The following is a 20,184-nucleotide window of genomic DNA, read 5'->3' as shown; positions in this document are numbered from 1 at the left end:
CCAGCATTGCAGGTGGAGGCTTAACCTATTACACTACAAGGCCAGCCCCCATTTTTTTAACTTTGAGATAAAAGATACTGCAATCTTTACTTAAAATTAAGAATTTTTTTTTACAAAACACACACACACAAAAGTTAGATTATCAATGTAGAGAGCCAAAGAATCTTATAAACCTGAAACTAATGTTCCTTCATTAATGGATAATGAAATCCAGTAAAAACATTACAACAAGAGTGGGTGTTGTGGCACTACTGGATGAGCAACCCAACTGAGACACTTGCATCCCACACTGAAGCTCCAGTTTGAGTCCCAGATCCTCCACTTCCTGGCTAACATGCTTACGAAAACAGCAGATAATGGGTTAGCAAAGGGTACCTGTAACCCACGCAAGAGAACTGCACAGAGTTCCTTACTCCTGGCTTTGATCTGACCCAGGCCCTGGCTGCTGCAGGCATTTACAGGATGAACCAGGGAATGGACAATCACTATCTCTCCACCTTTCAAACAGTAAAATAAATAAAAATTTTTTAAAAAACAAAACTTCCTATCTGAGAGAATGATTTTAAAAAGAGAGAGTAAAAAGGAATCTGGAGGTAACAGAAACAATACAGAGAACACAGAAAAACTTCAAAATAACCTACCTGAGTGGTAAGAGAAGATACTTTAAAACAACTGCAACAGGATGTAATGAAAAAGGAATGGTCAGAAATGAGAAAGAGCTCTTGAAAATCTGAAGCATAATGATCAAAATTCAATATAAGGAGTGGAAGAAAAACATCAAGGAAATATCCCAGAAACTAAAATTAAAATCTTTGCAAAGAAATCAGAGGTCCTGCCCAGGACACCCCATATTCAATTAACAGGAGTTCTAGAAGGAAAAAAAAAGAACAAACTAGGGGACACAGGCATGGTAGAGGAGCATGTTATCAAATGTATAAAACAAAATAAATTTCTTGTAACCTAAGGATGTCTCTAGATTGAAAAGCCCCTCAAGTACCCATCACAATAAAAAAAAAAAAAACTACCCATGGCAAGACACATCATTTTGAAATTTCAGAACACCAAGTATAAAAAGAAAACCTAATAGTTTCCAAGAAATAGAATAAAAGGGGATACACAAAGGAGGTAATCAGAAAGGCATCAGGTTTTTCAACAGCAACTCCAGAAGGAACAATACCTTCATAACTGTAAAGGGAAACTTTTTCCTAACAGTCTAATTCAGCCAACTAATCAAGTACAAAGGTACAATAAAAAAATGTCAGACTTGCAAGGAATCAAAAAATTACCTCCCAGGTGAAGAGAGCTAGATAACATACTCTAGCAAAGCAATGGAATAAACCAAGAAAGAGAAGTGGGATCCAGATAGGCAATCAAAGGGTCAAAATCATCAGTAGGTCTAGAGAAAAATGATTTTAAATGGAAGCAGAGGACATAGGCTCTGGGTAGGTCTTTAGAAAAAAGCAGTACTACCAGTTCCGCACATGCTCACTCGGACTTACCCCCAATGGTAAAGCTAGAAACGTGCCATGGAACTCCAAATCCTATTAAGTTGGCAAGTACCAATGCCATCTTACTAGTTAAAGTGATCAGTTTAAATTCATAATCGATCATAAAGATAGGATTAAGTGTCAAAGGGATCACATAAATAAGACCAGTGTCTGCTAATAATAATTGATAGAATTAAAAAGGAGAGAATGGGGGCTGGCGCCATGGCTCACTTGGTTAATCCTCCGCCTGCGGCGCTGGCATCCCATATGGGGGCTGGGTTCTAGTCCCGGTTGCTCCTCTTCCAGTCCAGCTCTCTGCTGTGACCCGGGAAGGCAGTGGAGGATGGCCTAAGTGCTTGGGCACCTGCACCTGCGTTCCAGGAAAAAACTCCTGGCTCCTGGCTTCGGATCAGCATAGCTCCAGCCGTAGCAGCCATTTAGGGGTGAACCAATGGAAGCAAAACCTTTCTCTCTGTCTCTCTCTCAAATGAATGAATGAATGAATGAATAAATTAAAAGGAGAGAACAATCCAACATGAGAAGCGGGATACACAGTAGACTCAGAATGCCAAATGCCCTGAACAGCACTCTGGCCTCAGAATCAGCTCTTAAGGCATTCAGATCTGGCTAAAAAGCCCATGAGAGTTTCTCAGGCATGGAAAGCCAAGGCACTGTGACCAAAAATGACCTAAATGAAAGATCTCTGTGAGTGAGATCCCAGCAGAATGAACAGGCCATCAAAGAAGGAGGTACCTTTCTCTGAAGGGAGGAGGAAACTTCCACTTTGACTATGGCCTTGTCTAAATACGATTGGAGTTTGTGAACTCAAGAGGCTTCCATAGCCTTGGCAGTTCATGACAACAGCATCGGGTGATTACTGATGTCATAAATAAGAGTGTCAATTGTTAAATCAACAACAGGAGTCACTGTGCACTTACTCCCCACATAGGATCTCTGTCCTTATGTGTTGTACTATGCAAATTAATGATAAAACTAGTCTCCAAACAGTACTTTATACTTTGTGTTTCTGTGTGGGTGCAGTCTGTTGAAATCTTTACTTATTATATACTAAGTTGATCTTCTGTATATAAAGATAATTAAAAATGAATCTTTTTTTTTTTTTTTTTTTTTTTTGACAGGCAGAGTGGACAGTGAGAGACAGAGAGAAAGGTCTTCCTTTGCCGCTGGTTCACCCTCCAATGGCCGCCGCTGCAGCCGGCGCACCGCGCTGATCCTGGCAGGAGCCAGGAGCCAGGTGCTTTTCCTGGTCTCCCATGGGGTGCAGGGCCCAAGCACCTGGGCCATCCTCCACTGCACTCCCTGGCCATAGCAGAGAGCTGGCCTGGAAGAGGGGCAACCGGGACAGAATCCGGCGCCCCAACCGGGACTAGAACCCGGTGTGCCGGCGCCGCAAGGTGGAGGATTAGCCTATTGAGCCACGGCGCCGGCTAAAAATGAATCTTAATGAAGAATGGGATGGGAGAGGGAGTAGGAGATAGGATGGATTGTGGGTGGGAGGGTGGTTATGTGGGGAAAACCACTATAATCTATAAGTTCTACTTCTGAAATTTGTATTTATTAAATACACGTTTTCTAAAAGAAAAGAAAAAAGCAGTACAAGATTAATATATTGAGATGGCTGAAAAACAATATTCATAGATACTTGACAGATTTACAGAAGCATTTTAGATGAAGATTATAGAAGGTAAACTAAGCAACAAGCAACTTTTATTAGAACCAATTATCAACTAAAGGGAAAATAAAATGTTGGACAAGAAAGATCTAATCACTATTAATAAAAATGTATGATCTACAGCACGGTGCGCCGGCCACAGCGGCCATTGGAGGGTGAACCAACGGCAAAAGGAAGACCTTTCTGTCTCTCTCTCTCACTGTCCACTCTGCCTGTCAAAAAATAAAAATAAATAAATATACTTTAAAAATGTATGATCTAACTATATTAGGAAATGGAGAGTGGGGAAAAGTAGACAGTGGCCCAGTGATGTCTTCATTTACTATAAACAACATGTCAAGAAATAATGCCAAAAACTGATAAATTAAGAAATAACAGTGATTACTTACAAGATAAATGAGAGAAAAATCCTACTAGAGCTTTAAAAGGTTGTGTGTGGAACCAGGGCAGAGAGTGAAGAGAGAGGCTGCCACTCTCTTTCAAACCCTTGATGCAATGATTTAACTGTATTTATGTATTTCTTTTCTGAATTAATCTTTAAAAGGTACCATTTGGTGCAGCAGTTAAGATGCCCCTTGGGGTGCCCACTTCTCATGTCATGTCAGAATTCCTGGATTTGAGTTCCAGCTCTGCTTCGATTCCAGTTTTCTGCTAATGCTAACCTGGGAAGGCAGGGGGTGACAGCTCAAGTTCTTGGTTCCCTGCCACCCATGTGAGAAACCTGGATTGAGTACCCAGCTCCTGGCTTTAGCCTGGCCCAGCCCTAGCTATTGTAGGCATCTGGGAAATGAACCAGTGGATGGAAGATCTCTGCCTTTCAAATATAAATAAAATTTTTAAAAAGGTACATCGATATAAAAGTCCTATCAACTCATGAAACTGTCCAAACCATTTTTAATCTTTAAAAAATATCTAAAGTCTATTACATTATATAAATATTAGAAAAGCAGTTTATCAGTTGTGCCCAGGTACCTACTGAATTCTCTACACTGAGAAGATAATCTGCATAGCTAATGGTATGTGTTTTCTGCTAGAAAATATAATTTCAAAGCTGGCCAAAATTTGTCATCTATATGTTAACAGATCCAGATACCTACAGTGCCAGAAAAGAAAGGGCATCTGGTCCTGCTGACTTCTCACACAGAGGCAAATGCTGACCCATAAGGCTGTCCCTCCACACACATACACCGGCTCAAGCATTTTACTCTATTTTTAAAGGGATTTCTGAAATCAGTTTTCAACATCAAATGGAAACAACATGTGGAAGCAATGTGTATAAAACTGGGATGCATAACTAAATGCATTGCTATTCCTTCCGTCACAAACTCAGTCTTGTTCAGATCTACTTTGGTGAAAACACTTAACAGTTATTACAGCATATCTACTCCACCAATCCAGCTTAAATACTGGAACTGTGCCCCTACCTGCAAAAGAGAGAAAATAGCGAGGAGAAGGATCATGACCACTAAAACCAGGATCAGAATGTACTAGTTTTGCCTTTGAAACATCAGACACAAATAACTACAGAAAAATTACTGGGAGTTCACATTGTTTCAGAAATAAGTTCTGATATTGTAGATTAAGCCTCTGCCCGGGTCACGAGCATCCCATATGGGCACCAGTTCGAGTCCCAGCTGCTCCACTTCTAATCCAGCTCTCTGCTATGGCCTAGGAAAAGAGAGGATGGCCCAAGTGCTTAGGCCCCTGCACTCACGTAGGAGACCTGGAAGAAGCTCCTGGCTTTGGATCAACCCAGCTCCAGGCATGGTAGCAATTTGGGGAGTGAATCAGTGGATGGAAGACTTATCTATCCTTCCCTCTATCTGTAACTCTGCCCCTCAAATAAATAAATCTTTTAAAAAAAAAAAACCCTCCCCTATGAAGCTGATTTTATGGAGAATAAAAGCAAAAGCCAGGCCGGCGCCGCGGCTCACTAGGCTAATCCTCCGCCTAGCGGCGCCGGCACACCGGGTTCTAGTCCCGGTTGGGGTGCCGGATTCTGTCCCGGTTGCCCCTCTTCCAGGCCAGCCCTCTGCTGTGGCCCGGGAGTGCAGTGGAGGATGGCCCAGGTGCTTGGGCCCTGCACCCCATGGGAGACCAGGAAAAGCACCTGGCTCCTGGCTCCTGCCATCGGATCAGCGCGGTGCGCCGGCCACATCGCGCTGGCCGCGGCGGCCATTGGAGGGTGAACCAACGGCAAAGGAAGACCTTTCTCTCTGTCTCTCTCTCTCACTGTCCACTCTGCCTGTCAAAAATAAAAAAAAAAAAAAAAAAAAAAAAAAAAAACAAAGCAAAAGCCATGAATCACTATAAAATTCTGACTTCTAATTTTTCCATTTGTTTAATATAGCAAGATCTGATGCAATTCTGTGCTTTGCCAACAACTTGAATAAGCAAATCCATGATTAAACAGTAGTGGCACTTCAACTTCAAAAAAAGATGAATCAAGTCATAAAGGTAAACATCACTGACCTATAACTTCAAAACAGCAGCAAGTATATGCATTTTATGAAAAGATTCTTATACGTATTTTAAGGAAGCACTCCCTCCCAGAAGTAAATAAAATAATTGAGGTTTAAGGACCTCTTGATATCACAGGCTTTTTTCAGAATGGGTTTAGTATCTGCATTGTACAATTTTGTGTGTGTGTAGTTGTGTAATAAAGGGTGTTTTTTTTTTTTTTTTTTTTTTTTTTTTTTACAGGCAGAGTGGACAGTGAGAGAGAGAGAGAGAGACAAAGGTCTTCCTTTACCATTGGTTCACCCTCCAATGGCCGCTGCGGCCGGTGCACCACGCTGATCCGAAGCCAGGAGCCAGGTGCTTCTCCTGGTCTCCTGTGCAGGTGCAGGGCCCAAGCACTTGGGCCATGACCCACTGCATTCCTGGGCCACAGCAGAGAGCTGGACTGGAAGAGGGGCAACCGGGACAGAATCTGACGCCCCAACCGGGACTAGAACCCGGTGTGCTGGCGCCACAGGCAGAGGATTATCCTATTGAGCCGCGGTGCCAGCCTAAAGGTTAGTTCTAAGGATGGGAACAGAGGCTTAAGTTGCTGCCTAGGATGCCAGCATCCCATGAGTGCTGGTTTGAATCCTGGCTGCTCCACTTACCATTCAGCTCTCTGCTAATGCACCTGGGAAAGCAGCAAAGAATGGCCCAAGTGTTTGGACCCCTGCACCCACATGGGAGACCGGGAAGAAGACCTGGCTCCCGGCTTCAGCCTGGCCCAGCCTAGTTATTGTTACCATTTGGGGAGTAAACCAGTGGATGGATAATCTCCCTCTCCCTCTCTCCCTCCCTAATTCTGCCTTTCAAGTAAGTAAGTATATCTCTTTTAAAATAAATAAATAAAGCACAAAGTAGGGGGGGAAAGTATCACATTTGTAGGAATATTTACTGATAAGCCTGGAAACTCTCTATTCCTTTAAAATCAATGTGACTGGGGCCAGCGCTGTGGCAATAAAGCCACCACCTGTAGTGCTGGCATCCTATTTGGGCACCAGTTAAGAGTCCTGGCTGCTCCACTTCCAATCCAGCTCTTTGCTAATGGCCTGGGAGAGCAGTGGAGGATGGCCCAAGTGCTTCTGCATCCATGTGGAAGACCCTGAAGAAGCTCCAGGCTCCTGGCTTTGGATCTGCACAGTTCCGGCCATTACAGCCATCTGGGGAGTGAAGCAGCGGATGGAAGATCTCTATCTCAATCTCGATCTCTCTCTGCCTTTGCCTGTTACTCTGCCTTTCAAATGAATAAATAAATCTTTAAAAAAGTAATGTGACTATGAAGAAACAAAGAAAAAATACAAACTAGTGACAAACTTACTTACAAGCATACTCTAAAGAATTAAGTGCTCAATATTTCAGAAAATAAGCACCTGCATACTCCAAAAGCATCAACTAGTTGAGCTTTTTAAAAACAGCTATTCTAATTTTTAAAAAAATATTTATCTGAAAGGCAGAGTGACAGAGAGGCAGAAAGAGAGATATTCTTCCATCCACTGGTTCACTCCCCAAATGGTGCAAGTGTCAGAGCTGGGTGGATCTGAAGCCAGGAAGGATCTCCCACATGGGTGCAGGGGTCCAAGCACTTGGGCCATCTTCCACTGCTTTCCCAGGCTATAGCAGAGAGCTAGAACGGAAGTGGAACAGCCAGGACCCGAACCAGTGCCCATATGGGATTTTGGTGCCACAGGCGACAGCTTTACCCATTACTCCACAGCGCTGGTCCTGTTATTCTGATTTTTTAACAAAAGCCAAAACCTGGAATTATTTTTATAACAGATTGACATAATTTTCAAACCTGACCTATTTTTCCCAAAATCTCAATTATTCAAAGAAATGACCCTGAAAAAAATATGTTTAAATGAAGTACTAAAAAGCCTACACACAAACAAAACACTCAATATATATAAAATAAACTATGTATCTAATGGCAAGGATGTTGAGGTTGGGCTTTGTACACATAAGATGAATTTGATCCTTTATAGACACCACAGATCTAAAGTATCTCACTATTAACATCCAAAATAACTCACATGGGAATGAATTAATTTCAAATCAAAGGACATTTTACTATATGAAACTAAAATTAAAAATTGGTCAATCAATAATATAAGTGTTAACTTCCAGGTCTCTAAGCTATATAGCTTTATTTTAAATATCCAGTATCATAACAGAACATTATTCTTAGATGACATCTTTCAGTTATCCCAGGGAAACATTCCATCATAGAAATTTTTTTTTTTTTTTTGACAGGCAGAGTGGACAGTGAGAGAGAGACAGAGAGAGAAAGGTCTTCCTTTGCCGCTGGTTCACCCTCCAATGGCCGCCGCTGCAGCCGGCGCACCGCGCTGATCCTGGCAGGAGCCAGGAGCCAGGTGCTTTTCCTGGTCTCCCATGGGGTGCAGGGCCCAAGCACCTGGGCCATCCTCCACTGCACTCCCTGGCCATAGCAGAGAGCTGGCCTGGAAGAGGGGCAACCGGGACAGAATCCGGCGCCCCAACCGGGACTAGAACCCGGTGTGCCGGCGCCGCAAGGTGGAGGATTAGCCTATTGAGCCACGGCGCCGGCTCTCCATCATAGAAATTTATTCAGAAATTTCAATTTGGTTTTCAAAAACTTTGATCAAACTATTAAACCTGAGGGGCCAGCATTGTGGTACAGTGGGTCAAGCCACCACTTGGGGCACCAGCATCCTATATCCAAGTGCCAGTTCCAGTCCTAGTCCCAGATACTCGGCTTCCAATCTAGCTCCCTGCTAATGCACCTGGAAAGGCAGCAAAGGACGGCCCAAGTCCTTGGGTCCCTGCTGTGCACTTGGAAGACCAGATGGGCTCCTGGCTTTGGCCTGGTCCAGCCATGGCTATTGCAGACATTTGGGGAGGAAAATAGTAGATGGAAAAATTTCTCTCTGCCTTTCAAATAAATAAATCTTAAAAACAAAAAAAGGAAAAGAAAACTTGGGAAGTCAGTAAGGAGAAAGATGTTTATAAAAGAGGTGGGCACTGTGGCACAGGAGGTTAAGCCACTACTTGGGATACCAACATCCCCTGTCAGGGTGCCAGATGAAATACCAGATACTCTGCCCACTTCTTTTCTTTTCTTTAAAGATTTTATCTATTTGAAAGAGTTACAGAGAGAGGTAGATAGAGAGACAGAGGCCTTCCATTCACTGGTTCACTCTTCAAATGGCCACAATGGCCAGAGTTGAGTTGATCTGAAGCCAGGAGCTTCCTCCAGGTTTCCCATGGGGGTTGCAGGGGCCCAAGGACTTTCCCAGGTGCATTAGCAGGGAGCCGGGTCGGAAGTGGAGCAGCCAGGACTTGAACTGGTGCCCATATGGGATGCCGGCACCACAGGCTGGGGCTTTAACCAGCTGTGCCATGGCGCCGGCCCCTCTGTCCACTTCTGATCCACTTTCCTATGCCTAGGATGCAGCCTACAATGCCCCCAGGTACTTGGGTTCCTGCCACCCTTGTGTGAGATCCAGATGGAGTTCCCAGCTCCTGGCTTCAGTTTGGGTGTTTGGTAGATGAACCAGCTCTCAATCACTCACACTGTGTGTGCACACAGGGGTCTCTGTCACTCTGCCTTTCAAGTAAATAAATCACACACCCAAAAAAAATTAATGGGGCCAGTGTTGTAGTTTAGCAAGTTAAGCCACCACTTGCATTGCCAGCATCCCATATGGGCACCGGTTTGTATCCTGGCTACCCCACTTCCAATCCAACTCTCTACTAATGTGCCTGGGCAGGCAGCAGAGGATGGTCTGCGCTTAGGCCTCTGGCTTCAGTCTGGCTGGGCCAGGCCACGGCAGCCATATGGGGAGTGAACCATAGGATGAAAGATCTCTCTATCTCCCCTTCTCTCTTTGTAACTCTATCTTTCAAATAAACAAAATTGTATTTTGAGAAAGTTTAAAAAGCAAACTTTTTTTTTTTTGACAGGCAGAGTGGACAGTGAGAGAGAGAGACAGAGAGAAAGGTCTTCCTTTGCCGTTGGTTCACCCTCCAATGGCCACCACGGCCGGCGCACTGCGGCCGGCACACGGTGCTGAACTGAAGCCAGGAACCAGGTGCTTCTCCTGGTCTCCCATGGGGTGCAGGGCCCAAGCACTTGGGCCATCCTCCACTGCACTCCCTGGCCACAGCAGAGAGCTGGCCTGGAAGAGGGGCAACCGGGACAGAATCTGGTGCCCTGACCGGGACTAGAACCCGGTGTGCTGGCGCCGCAGGCGGAGTATTAGCCTATTGAGCCGTGGCACCGGCCAAAAAGTATACTATCTTATTAATTATACTAAACTTGCAGGAATATGACAGTTAATTGCTAGCCTGCTCTTCCTGGTAATGAGACAGGACAAAAACAGTCAATAAAATTAAGAATCTATAGAGTAGGTTAAGGATTAACAGTCAATCCAATTTCTACAAAGAAGGCTTTTCTCTTTTAAAGATTTATTTTATTTATTTGAAAGACAGAGTTACAGAGAGAGGTAGAGACAGAGAGAGAGGTCTTCCATCCGCTGGTTCACTCCCCAAATGGCCACAACGGCTGATCCGAAGCCAGGAGCCAGGAGCCTCCCCTGGGGTCTTTCACATGGGTACAGGGGCCCAAGGACTTGGACCATCCTCCACTGCTTTCCCAGGCCATAGCAGAGAGCTGGATCAGAAGAGGAGCAGCCGGGACTAGAACGGCGCCCATATAGAATGCCAGTGCTTCAGGCCAGGGCTTTAACCCGCTACGCCACAGCGCCAGCCCCTAGAAGGCTGTCTTGAGCTCAGCTAGAACAAAATAAAAACAACAAGAGAGAATCTCTCAAGAATAGAAAAAAGCTCAGTGATAGAAGCTATTCAATCCTAGAGCAGAGTATAAAGTCTCCAAACAAAATCCACTTGGAGATTTATATATATATATGTATGTATGTATATGTATATATATATAAGACATTTTGTGTGTGTGTGTGTGTGTGTGTGTATATATAGTATATAATTATTTGAAAGGTAGCATGACACAGAGAGGGAGAGAGAGAGAATCTTCCATCCACCGTTTCACTCCTCAAATGTCCCAAACATCCAGAGCTGGGCCAGACTGAAGCCAGGAGCCAAAAACTCCACCTAGGTCTCCCCCATGGTGGTAGGAACCTAAGTACTTGGGCCATCATTGGTTGCCTCTCAGGCCCATTAGCAGGAAGTTGGATCAGAAACAGAGTAGCAGGGACTTGAACCAGCACAATGATTTGGGATACAGGCATCCCAAGTGGCAGCTTAACCCACTGAGCCACAGTGCCTCCCTCCATTTTTTATTTGTTTATTTTTTTGAAAGGCAGAAAGTGAAAGAGAACATGCAAGAGAGCACTCTCCACTGCTGGTTCACTGCCCAAATGCCTGCGATGGCCAGGGCTGTGCCAGGTCAAAGCTTAAAGCAGGGAATTCAATCCAGGTCTCCTACGTGGGTGGCAGGGACTCAAGTATCACCTGAAGCCTGAATCAGAAACAGAGTCAGAACTTGAACCCAGATATTCTGATATGGGGCGTGTGCATCCTGAGTAGGATCTTAACCACTGAACCTCATGTCTGTACCTGGTAATCTGTTAAAAACTAGAAGCTCCTCTTAAAAATAAACTCTCAATTCCTCTTTAAAGGAATTTTCAGAATTATATTAGCTAGCATTTATTGTAATTGTGAAGCATCTACTACTTAAAATAGTTGCAAACTTCATTTTTCAATGTCCAGGTTTAGCTTCAACAGGTTTTTAAAATTTCAAACTGCCTTCCTAAACTCTGGATCTTATACATCTGCAAATATCACACATGTATAGTTCTCAGTGCATTTTAAGAGGAGGAAGTTTGTTTTAAGCTCTGCAGTCTAAAGACTATAATTAACTTCTACAGGAAATACAATTGGAAAATCCTAGAATATAACTAAATGGAATCAACAAAGTATGTTACCTAAAGGCAAAGATTTCAAACCACTTCTGAGCTACCACAGGCAAAAGCAAAATGTCATACCAGAAGAATTCTCTGCCACTCCACAACAAAACACTTCCAAGAAGAATCTCTTCTACCAGGAATAAAATGAAAATTAAAAAAAAAAAAAAAAAAAAAGGTGGTGGTGGGGAAGCGGGAACTCCAACAGCTGAAACATATTTTAAAATAACCAAAAGCTAATCACCTCTTATCCATAGCTCTATGGAGGCTATTTTATTATGTCTGAACTAAAGTAATATGCATCTTGGTCCACAAAAAAATTAAATCTGAGCATAAGGAAGTTGACATTCCAAATAGCTGTTTTCTTCCAATTATATTAGCAACTCCTTGTTCCAACCTGCCAGTACTTCAATCAACAAATAGGTTTGAGGAGTAACCAAATACTGAATTTTAAAATAAGTAATTTTCAAGATGTGGAATTCACAATGTATTTTCATGCCAAAAATCTTCAAAGGAATTAGATCAAGTGTCACTTAAAACACCCACATCCCACATCCAAGTGACTGGGTTTGAGTCCCAGCTCTTCTTCAGATTCCAGCTTGCTGCTAACACATACCCTGGAAGGCAGCAGGTGACTGCTCAAGTACTTAGGTCTCTGCCACTCATGAGGGAGACCTGGATTAAGTTCCCAGCTCCCAGTATTGGTCTGGCCCAGGCCCAGCTGTTGGGGCATTTGGGGAGTGAGCCAGAGGATGGGAGATCTCTGTCTCTTTGTGTCTTTCAAATAAATAATTTAAAACATTTTTTTTTTCTGAAAATGTAAAAGCTTCAATTGTATTTGAATTTAAGCTTTGGACTATCTTTAATACCTCCAAGCATCTTGAGCAATTCTTAGCCTTTGTCTTAGTTTCATAATCTATAAAACAGGAAAAACTAAAGGATGGGCAGTTAATTAAATTAGTCAGGATTGAATGCTAGCAAACTGCTTTGAAGTCACTTTATGTTGTTCTCTGTTCTCCTCCTACTCAGTGAAACTAATGGATGAGAAAACATCTGGAATCACTATAGATAATAACATCTGCAGACTCAGAGCAGTTAAAAAGATGATCTCTATTTACAAGTTTCTAAGCCAAGGTTCATTCAACAGTCTGCAAGGATTTCAAGAAAGGACTGCAATGAACAATTTTTAGGTGAATTTCCTTTCAGTCTCAAAGATACCTACACTCTTACCTATACTGTCAAAACAAGACTATTACACAGAATTCTCAGAGCATCTTAAGAGGTCTTGGCACAAGGCAATTCTAGGTGAGATCAACAAGCTGTTCCTGTGGTTCACGCTAGTCTCGGCATCCTAAACTGTCAATCAAGGTAAGCTTCATCACAAATACATCCTCCAAAAATTACTAGCCCCTACTGAGAAGCTATCCAATTACTTCCTTCTAAGCCATCTGTCCGGGAAAGCTCTATTAAAACACCTAGAATGCAAGTGCTCTCCTGTCTAAAGAGACTATAAATAAACACAGAACACTAAAATATTAAACTGTGTATCTTACCCACTCTAGATATTAACAAACTACCTAGTGAATCTAATGCGTAGGAAGAACACAAAACTTGTAGGTAGGTGGTAGGAAACTACAGCTTAATCAAAGGAGATTTATTTTTTTCAAACAAGAAAAATATATACAAACAGGTTCAAGAAAGAGGGGAAAGCTTTAAAAAAAAAAGGCAAGTTGGGGAAATATACATGTAAATTATTCTCTGATGGAAAAGGGACTCAATTAAATTTTAAAACAGGAATTTAAATTACCCACCAAGCTACAAACTAAACTACCCATTGGTCTAGTAACTGAGCTATAAACACTATAAAAACATAAATATTTCTAAATGTAATTTGAAGATTTCGAAATTAATCTTTTATATTCCAGTAGAGAATAAAACTACCTAAGTTTCAGGGAGGGAAATGTAAGATGCTTTAAGAACATTAGGCTAATGGTGGGGGGCCCGGCGCTGTGGCATAGCAGGTAAAGCCGCCGCCTGCAGTGCTGGCATCCCATATGGGCGCCAGTTCAAGTCCTGGCCACTACACTTCCGATCCAGCTCTCTGCTATGGCCTAGGAAAGTGGAAGGTGGCCCAAGTGCTTGGACCTCTGCAACAACATGGGAGATCCAGAAGAATCTCCTGGCTTCGGTTGGGCCCAGCTCTGGCGGTTGCAACCATCTGGGGAGTGAACCAGCAGATGGAAGACCTCTGTCCCTCCCTCCCTCCCTCCCTCTCCCTCTCTCTCTCTGCCTCTGCCTCTCTGTAACTCTTTCAAATAAATAAATCTTTAAAAGAAAAAAAAAAGGCTAAAGGTGTAAAAGCAAAAAAAAAAAAAAAAAAAAGAGAGAGAGAGAAGGAATTATTTTGAGGATAAGTGAATAACAGGAAACCAAAGAGTTTAAATTCTTCCCCCAACTGTATCCTTTCTGATACGCATGCCATGAGAGATGTCTTTTATATACTATCGATACTATTTAGGAATAATTTTCAATCCATGTGTCAAAACTTATTCACAACAACAAAATTTTAAACTTAACCCCTAGACTGAAGCCTCTAAGAAACACAGGAAGCACATTTTAAATTTCAGGGTTTCACATCTACTACCTATTAAATAAAGTCTTTGGAAACAGGCTGAGGCTGTTTTTGACTGTGGAAAACGCTAGAAAGACAACTCTATAAATATTACCCCAAAAGTTTAAATTCTTTAGAAAGGGATATAAGATTCAATATTCAGAACTAAAGTGAAAAAAATGTTACCTATCCACTTATTTCAACTGCCCCACCCACATTTACAATGAACATGTCCACCTGCCCATCTGTGAACACACGTTCAATGTGGAAACAACTTAACAGATAAATCATTTGATCACAACCCAACCAGTTTGCGGACTGAAGTACTGGGAGTGAGGGCTGGGGAAGCCCACTACTTCGTATTTCCTTTCAACATAAAGTTGAAGACCACTCCAGCCATTCAAGTTCCTTCATTCATCAACAAATGTTTACTTAGTGTTCTAAGTTCTAGACATTTAACAATAATAGAATGCTACTTTTTAAAAAGCCATAAATGCATTTGACCTATGATGAACAAATGACTGATCCTAAAATATTTAGAACCCTGAGCAAACAAGAGTCTTCTTTAAATGCAGAGTGTGACAGAAATGATACAATATAATACATCATTCCATCAAGTGATTTCTTTCTTTTACCATAAGATGATCAACCCGTTACAAATCTGTCACCACTGATGAAAAATAATCAGCCCCTCATGATACTAAATGAATCTTTAAGAAAAGGAGGGGGAAGGAATGTTATCTCCAATATCTACTTAAAATTATACAACGTTTATTTGACCTATGCTTACTTTGCTTGGACAGAGTAACATAAAGGCAATGTGTATTAAAACCTTAAAGAGACACCAACTCTTTGAAAAATTAATCAGGGAAAAGTGCTCACACCTGTGCTATTTTAAAAACCTCCAAATTAGGCCGGCGCCGTGGCTCAATAGGCTAATCCTCCACCGTGCGGCGCCGGCACACCGGGTTCTAGTCCCGGTCGGGGCGCCGGATTCTGTCCCGGTTGCCCCTCTTCCAGGCCAGCTCTCTGCTATGGCCAGGGAGTGCAGTGGAGGATGGCCCAGGTGCTTGGGCCCTGCACCCCATGGGAGACCAGGAAAAGCACCTGGCTCCTGGCTCCTGCCAGGATCAGCGCGGTGCGCCGGCTGCAGCGGCGGCCATTGGAGGGTGAACCAGCGGCAAAGGAAGACCTTTCTCTCTGTCTCTCTCTCTCACTGTCCACTCTGCCTGTCAAAAAAAAAAAAAAAAAAAAAAAAAAAAAAAAAAAAAAAAAACCTCCAAATTAACTGGCTATTTAACCTAAATCCTTGATGTCCAAATGCTTGGTCTTTGACTATCCTTAGTTATTAAAACAGTTGTGTTTGGGGCTTTAAAAACAACAACAACAACTTGGCACCCCTCCCCCCCTGTATTTTGTAAACTCTTTCACCCACAAAAATAAGGAATGCCAAGCTTCAGCTTCTGAAAGTAACGTCTGTGCTGGTAACAAAAGCTTGAGAGAATGCCCTAATTTTTATTTAAAACTTTTTCATTTAAAACTAGAATGCCTTTAGCAACAATTAAATCCAAATCAGCTTTTACCTTATTAGGTATTGCTATTTTCAACATTCTACCTTAAACCACAACAGTTTAAGGATTTAGCTTCTAAGCAGTTAGCTTCCTGTCTCTCCCCCAACTAGATTAGACTTTGACTTTTTTGAGAGCAAGGGACTCTTAGATCCCATGATCTGTGTCCCAGCTAATACATTTCAAAAATTCCAAGTCTCGTCAAATACATAAACTGCCAGGCTTAAAGTCGTAAGGGTTTCTCTAATTTGTAAAAGCTATTTTGACAAGAGCAGGTGTCTTGACCTGTTACAATAGTTGTACAGCAACTCAAAAGGGTTTCCAACACCCTTTCAGGGAGTCTAGAAGGTCAAAAGTATTTTCATAAATATCAAGATGTTACTTTTATTGTTTATCTTCATCTCTCACACACATGCAGTGGAGTTTGAGAGGCTACATGATGAGACTGAATACAAAAGCAGATATGAGAATCTAGCTATCTGTAAAGCTAAACAAAAGGAGTTGCAGAAATATAAAATAATGGCATTTTTCGCTAAATTTTTATGAAAAATACATTTTACATAAACTGTCATCTATGTTAACAGATACTGACCTAGTTGCAAATCAATTTAAAAATATACATGTAGATGTTTTCTGTTTTAATTTAAAAAAACAGATTTATTTGAAAGGCAGAAAGAGAGCAATCGAGCAAGCTATCATCCATCCACTGGTTCACTCCCTAAAAAGCTGCAACAGCCAGATCTTGGGCCTGGCCAAATCCAGCAGCCAAGAACTCCATCTGGGCCTCCGACATGGGTACAGGGACCCAAGTACTTGGGCCACCTTCCCAGGGGCATCAGCAGGAAGCTGGGTCAGAAGCAGAGCAACAGGGATTCAGATTGGCATTGCAAGCAGAGGTTTAACCTGCTGTCCAACAATGCCAGCCCCTCAGTGTTAATTTCTAATACAGCATATATCAATACTTTTAAGCCACAGAAACGAGGGCTCTTTGAGTTCTCAGTAATTTTTTATAAAGGGGGTCCTGAGTACAAAGTTTGAGGATCATGTAGCACACAATTACATAACCTAACACATAGTGCAATTCTAACTATAATTACTTCTTAACCAACTCCTAATCTTGTTGTGTTCTCTATCTCCTTGTAAAGCATAATTTAGCATAAAGCCAGTCTGTGCAAGGCCCCATTAAAAGAGCTTTACAGAGTTGACTGAGTTATTCAGTCTTCTTTGTAGAGATGTCCTGGCCTATAAGAGCATCTCTTACCTGGATAGGCTAGGGGGTCTCTCAAAGTTTTCACAAAAAAATTACCTTGTTCATCCTAACAACAACCTGTGATATAAACATGAAGTACTGTCCTTTACAGATGACATAATGAAATTGATACTCCAACAAGACAGAACCTCTTGTCCAAGGATGTACCACTAACTGGTAAAACCTAGGATGTTGGTCTTCTGCAGTGTGGCTGGCTGTCTCTCAGTGGTGTAATTGCAAACTCCCAAAGACAAAACAGATTTCTTCCACCCCCTCCCCCATCCCCCATCCCCCACTTAAGAAGAATGTACTCAGATTCAATAGTCCATCACAGAATTACTCAACACCTTGGCTACCCTTTTGCTTCCCCATCAAAAACAAAAACAAAAACAAACAAACAAACAAAAAAACCGGAGTTCAAGAGTGTTGAAGAAAAAAGAGTAGAATACACAACACTCCAAAACGATGAGTTAGTTAAGGTTCACAGATTTACTAATCATTTGATCCTTGAAACAGGCAGGCAAGGACAAGATCAAACTTAATACATAACACTAGATTGTATCAACGAATGGCTGCCACCAGGCTAAAATGGGAGGCCCACATGAAATGGCTTCAATTTAGAGTGTGGTCAGAAGGAAAAACCCACACACAGAGTTGTGAAACTAGCTGCATTGGTTCCACCAACCCGCAAAGCAATGTCAGAGGCAAAGCTTGTTGCAAGAGGGAAGATGGCACGCTACCCTTTGGACAGATATCACCCCTCCCTGAGGGCAAAACAGACCAGCTGATTCTTGTTATCAGCAGAAGTCTCTCAGAGGGGCCCCATTTTAACTTAAGAGACCTGGATTTTCCTCAAGAGACCTGGATTTTCTGCAGCTCTACTCCACAATCAAGTGGATTCCCTGAAAGAGGCAAGACTGAGTCACAACAGGATATCGGCCACTTGCATAATTCTCTTCTTTTTTTAGATGCATGTGCCCAGTGGAGCCATTTTTAAGTCTGATGTGATTTTACCTAGGGAAGGCTAAAGGTGTACTGTCCACGTACTACTCCTGTAGTCTGTACACCAGAGGAGCAAGAGTACTTCCTCATCAGGTGTGCTTTTCCTAGTATTGACTTTGGGCATTTGTTTTTCAGCTCCCTTTTGGAAAAACAAAATTGCCAGCGCTAGCACCACAGCTATAGTTAATGTACCACCAAGCAATTAGCAAAGCTACACACACACCTGGTTTGCTCCAGACTCAACTTTCACCGTTGAAGCTCTATTTGTAGGCAAGCGCTAACTCATACCAGTTTCTACACCCTCACAAAAGAACTGCAATACTGCAGTGTGAAACCAATTAACCAGTTACTTTTTACGGGATTCACACAGAAAAAGGTATCCGACGCTAAACACCCGAGAGCTCCCGGAAACCGCAGTGACTGCCATCATCCTCAGGACATTTTCCTGAGTACTCTAACCTCTGCTTTTCTCCGCGGACGCAATCATCAAAACTGTCAAAAGTGTCGTTAACGCAGTCTCACCATCTTCCCAGCTCCGACCCACCGTGAGAATGTCACGCGGCTCAAACGCAGCCCTGCCGGTCTTCTGTCTGCAAATGAACTTAACATCTTCCTAGTACTCGATTCAAACTGCAGCCCCAACCACCAGCAATCATCTCGCAGCTAATAAACAAAGACCGGCGGCGGCACCCAGGGCCCTACCAGGAAGTAATCAAAGCCGTGTGGCCGGTGCGACCCTAAGAAGTCCCCAGAGCAGACAATGAGAGCGCGCACCAGGGCTACCCAGGAGGCCAGCGGGAGGGGTTAAAACGCTCGAGCTACTCAAAAGCGTCACGCAAACCTAGTAACTGTTTTACAGCGATTTCAGACAACCCGAAAGGTCCGCACGGCGAACTCGAGCCACCGCTCCAAAACAGCTGTTGGCTCGTTAGCTCTCCCGAGCCTGTTTTCAAACTGCACCCTCCCCGACCGATTCGCGACTCCGAGTTGGGCCGCCGGAGCTGCCCAGCGTCTCTCCAGGCTTCGCGCGGCCGGACCGTGGGCGAAGGGAAAGGAAGCGGGGCGCCGGCGGGCGAAGGGCCCCGCGCGTCCCGCAGCCCGAGACAAAGCTGTGCCCGCAGAGCGGCGCCTTTCCTGTCCGGTCCACGGAGAAACGCGACCCGGGCCCCCGCCACACGTGCGGCCGCCCAGTGAAGGCAGGACAGTCGCCCCCCACCTCCCCCACCCCGGGCCCTGGACCCGGGACCCCGCGACACGGCCGAGCACAGACCCCCGGGCACGGCAGGGCGCGGCAAGGGGCGCGAGCCCCGGCTCAGGCTCCGCGCCCGCCGCTGCCCCCCGCGCGCCCCGGGCCCCCCGCGGGCTCCCGCCCCTCGCGGGCCTCTCCTTCGCCGGCCGGGCCGTCGGGCCGCGGGAAACAAAGGAGCCGCCGCCGCTCCCGCCAGCGCCCGCCTCACTGCGAACCCCTCCCCAAGCCCGCCGGGCCCGGCTTCCCCTCACCCTTCCCCGAGTCCGCGCGCCGGCCGCCCGCAGCCCCTAGACGGCAGGCCCCGCAGAGCCGGGGCCTCGGGTGCGCGGCCGGGCCGGGCCGGGGCCGCACTCACCGCTGCAGCACCAGGACGACGGGGACCCGTTGGGAAACTTGGCTGAGTCCGGAGCGATGCAGACGCTGGAGCTGAGGTGCGGACACTCCATGGTCACGAGGAGGGCGGCGGGGAGGATCGAGGCCCCGGGACCCGGCGAAGGGGAGCGGAGGGACTCCAGAGGTTCCGTCTGGGGTCGCTCCTCGCCGGGCGCTCGGCCGACGGCGGCTGCGTCCCGAGCCCTGCGTCAAAGAAAGCGAGGGCTTCCGGGCGCCGGGTTTTACCGCACGCCGTCTCCCAGCGCCCCGTTCCGTAGAACGTGGAACTCCGAGATCCGGGTTCTGCCGTCACCACCGGCCCGCCGGCTTCCGCCTTCCCAGGCTGGACCCGCCCCCAGCCCCGCCCCCGGCCCGGCCCCGCCCCCCTCGGGCCGCCCCCGTGCACACCCGCACGGGCGGGTGGCGTAGCGTTCTGAAGTGGCTTTCCCGACCCCGCGGCTCCGAGGGGCCGCGGCTTCCCCCTGGCTCGGGTCGGCTGCGCCTCCTGCGGTCCCGTGGCGTGGCGTGGGGGG

At 44.8% G+C, this 20,184-nt stretch overlaps 1 protein-coding gene across 18 annotated transcripts in view; it reads right to left on the bottom strand.

Annotated features, from left to right (window-relative positions):
• USP3 (ubiquitin specific peptidase 3) overlaps nt 1-20,184 on the bottom strand; it is a 192,882-nt gene that overhangs the window by 79,861 nt on the left and 92,837 nt on the right. For 2 of the 18 annotated variants that reach the window (XM_002718174.5, XM_070054358.1), the window contains exon 1: nt 19,635-19,996. The exons of 5 other annotated variants lie outside the window; for them this stretch is intronic. In XM_002718174.5, coding sequence (XP_002718220.1) covers nt 19,635-19,725 — 91 coding nt within the window. In that variant the 5' untranslated portion in view covers nt 19,726-19,996. 11 more of the 18 variants (XM_008268922.4, XM_070054360.1, XM_051821897.2 and 8 more) reach the window with 10 other exon arrangements.

Source organism: Oryctolagus cuniculus, chromosome 12 (genome assembly GCF_964237555.1).
Source record: "Oryctolagus cuniculus chromosome 12, mOryCun1.1, whole genome shotgun sequence".
NCBI lineage: Eukaryota > Metazoa > Chordata > Mammalia > Lagomorpha > Leporidae > Oryctolagus > Oryctolagus cuniculus.
Note: the sequence above shows the minus strand (reverse complement) of the source record. Positions and strands in the feature narration are given on the sequence as shown.